Source organism: Branchiostoma floridae, chromosome 6 (assembly GCF_000003815.2).
Source record: "Branchiostoma floridae strain S238N-H82 chromosome 6, Bfl_VNyyK, whole genome shotgun sequence".
NCBI lineage: Eukaryota > Metazoa > Chordata > Leptocardii > Amphioxiformes > Branchiostomatidae > Branchiostoma > Branchiostoma floridae.
In genome coordinates, this window is record NC_049984.1 from 1577826 (window position 1) to 1580306 (window position 2481).

Below are 2481 nucleotides of genomic sequence, written 5' to 3' on the forward strand. Positions count from 1 at the left end.
TGAGACAATGGTTTCCTCGTATTGAAATTAACCAGTACCAGCCTGAGACAGACTCTTGGCTGTCTGTACACAAGAGCAGTCTGGTTTTTCCCCCCATGGCGCACTGGTTGTGTTCCATGGGTTTCCGACAGGAACTTCAAGTTCACTGCCTGACAGCAAGAATGGTCCCAGAGTGCCTAGGGCGTGATGATACAGAAGTATTTAAGGACCATTCCGACCATGCAGAAGAGTTCTCAGGTGACAGTGACAGTGAAGATGACCTCTCAGAGCAAGAGGATGATGGAAGTGGAAGTGACAATAGCAACATCTGAGGCACCAGGATATTGAGGAATGACCTTCCTGACAGTGGAGAAGAGTGAAAACACTTTCTCTTGATCAGATCCACCCAGAAGAGGAATCTCAGATAATAGTTACAGGGACGATGACAGGGACAGTGGTGAAGGCAACATCTGAAACACTAGCAAATCACGGAAGATAAAACTGATTGGTTCTAGCCAATTTATTAGTTGGAAGTAAGCTCCCAACTGTTGATATGTCTGATTGGTGTGTAATCATCGATATCTTCACTAATTAATCTCTCATTAGTCTCAATCTTTTACTAATAATACCTGCATTGGCGCTATGTTCACCAATGATTTCTGTTGTAAAGAAAGTCAAAATGGTGAAAAGTGTCTTTGATGCTTTTGCGACAGTTTAGCAAGGCAAGAGGTCACCAAGTGAGAGCGATTCCTCGGTTTGTAGTTACCATTTAGTAACACACATATATATCTGTGAAACATCACAATATTAGATAACAAGAAACATTTTAAGCAATACAATAAACATTTCTCATTATATTCTTCCAAAAAAATTAAGACTGACAAATAACCATTCTTAAGCCGCAAGCATTTTTGCACCTGTCTTCAAACTGATTGGCAATGAAGAGGATTTGAATGATTATATAAACGCATACATAAATGGTGAACAATGGCAAGACAGAGTAGAGATTGTCACAACATTCTTATGCACAGTGCTCCATCCTTTGGTTCTAAAGAGCATAGGTGTGTGAGGTCACTTCAGGTATTATTTCAATAGCTTGTAGCTAACTATTTTGTTGCACAAACGCAGGCATTATACATTGATACTTTCCTGCAATTACAGTCATTCCATACAGGCTTGTTTGACGAAGTTGAAAAATATATACACACTGTGACAAGAATGTTACTGCTAGAACTGGATAATACCATTTCATTTTGACGTAAAGAGCATCACAAACATACACTTCCAATGCCTGTCAATGGTGTCTTTGACTAAGAGTACCTTGATTCTGGCCAGTATCTTTACACTGTAAACATTAAGGAAATGTTGATCCACGATTCAGCAGCAATATGTGACAAGACCTGAAGAAAAACTGAGAAGCTTCGCATATATACTGCGTTTGTCGGTATGACGAACAAATACACCTTTTAGTCGGCCTTGTTAGCGGGGATTTTAAAGCCTAAAATAGCAGGAACTGTCAGGACGTGATGTGCCGCGAGGCGCCTTGTCCTTTATTTCAAAGAAGAAGAAGAACTCCTCATCAGGACGAGCATGTTTCCAACATCTGATATGGGGCGTTTCAAGGTGCATACTGCATACTGACGTTAATAGGTGCAGAAACAACGAAGAAACACGGAAATAACGTTAACACGTTTAGGTCTTAATAGTCACCGGAAACAGTTTTGAAACGCCCCATATCAGATGTTAACTACGATAAAGACACGTTTAACCCAAGAACATCCTATTCCAAACTTGAGAAATCCCCGCAAACTTATACAAAACGCCCTACACTGTAACCGACAAACGTATACATAACGTCAGTGTGTGGGTAATAAGGTGTCTGCCAAAAGTTCAGGGGTTAAAGTTGAAAAAGTAGGCTTCGCCGACACGCTACCGACACCATAAATTTTCTTCTTCGATTTTGGCTTCTAAACAGTGCTTATCATGAACGTATCAAACTCCGCGCACTCCGGTGAGGTTCTTTGTGAACTGAACAATCAGCGGGAGCGGGCAGAGCTGACTGACGTGGTTCTGGAGGTGGGAGGGAGAAGGTAAGTTAGATCGGTGGGGGAGGGGGGCAGAGCTGACTGACGTGGTTCTGGAGGTGGGAGGGAGAAGGTAAGTTAGATCGGTGGGGGAGGCGGGCAGAGCTGACTGACGTGGTTCTGGAGGTGGGAGGGAGAAGGTAAGTTAGATTGGTGGGGGAGGGGGGCAGAGCTGACTGACGTGGTTCTGGAGGTGGGAGGGAGAAGGTAAGTTAGATCGGTGGGGGAGGGGGGCAGAGCTGACTGACGTGGTTCTGGAGGTGGGAGGGAGAAGGTAAGTTAGATCGGTGGGGAGGGGGGCAGAGCTGACTGACGTGGTTCTGGAGGTAGGAGAGAGAAGGTAAGTTAGATCGGTGGGGGAGGGGCAGTGGCGGCGGCGGAAATTAATTGTTGGGGGGGGCATCGCCCCCCCCCCCCC

At 44.6% G+C, this 2481-nt stretch overlaps 1 protein-coding gene across 3 annotated transcripts in view; it reads left to right on the plus strand.

Moving 5' to 3' along the window:
- Window positions 1-2481, plus strand: part of LOC118417121 (kelch repeat and BTB domain-containing protein 8-like) — an 18628-nt gene that overhangs the window by 11413 nt on the left and 4734 nt on the right. The window contains exon 1 of one of the 3 annotated variants that reach the window (XM_035822529.1): window positions 1882-2069. The exons of the other annotated variants lie outside the window; for them this stretch is intronic. Coding sequence (XP_035678422.1) covers window positions 1963-2069 — 107 coding nt within the window. The 5' untranslated portion in view covers window positions 1882-1962. Of the gene's footprint in view, window positions 1-1881; window positions 2070-2481 lie in introns of those variants that run through there. 3 annotated transcript variants of the gene reach the window in all.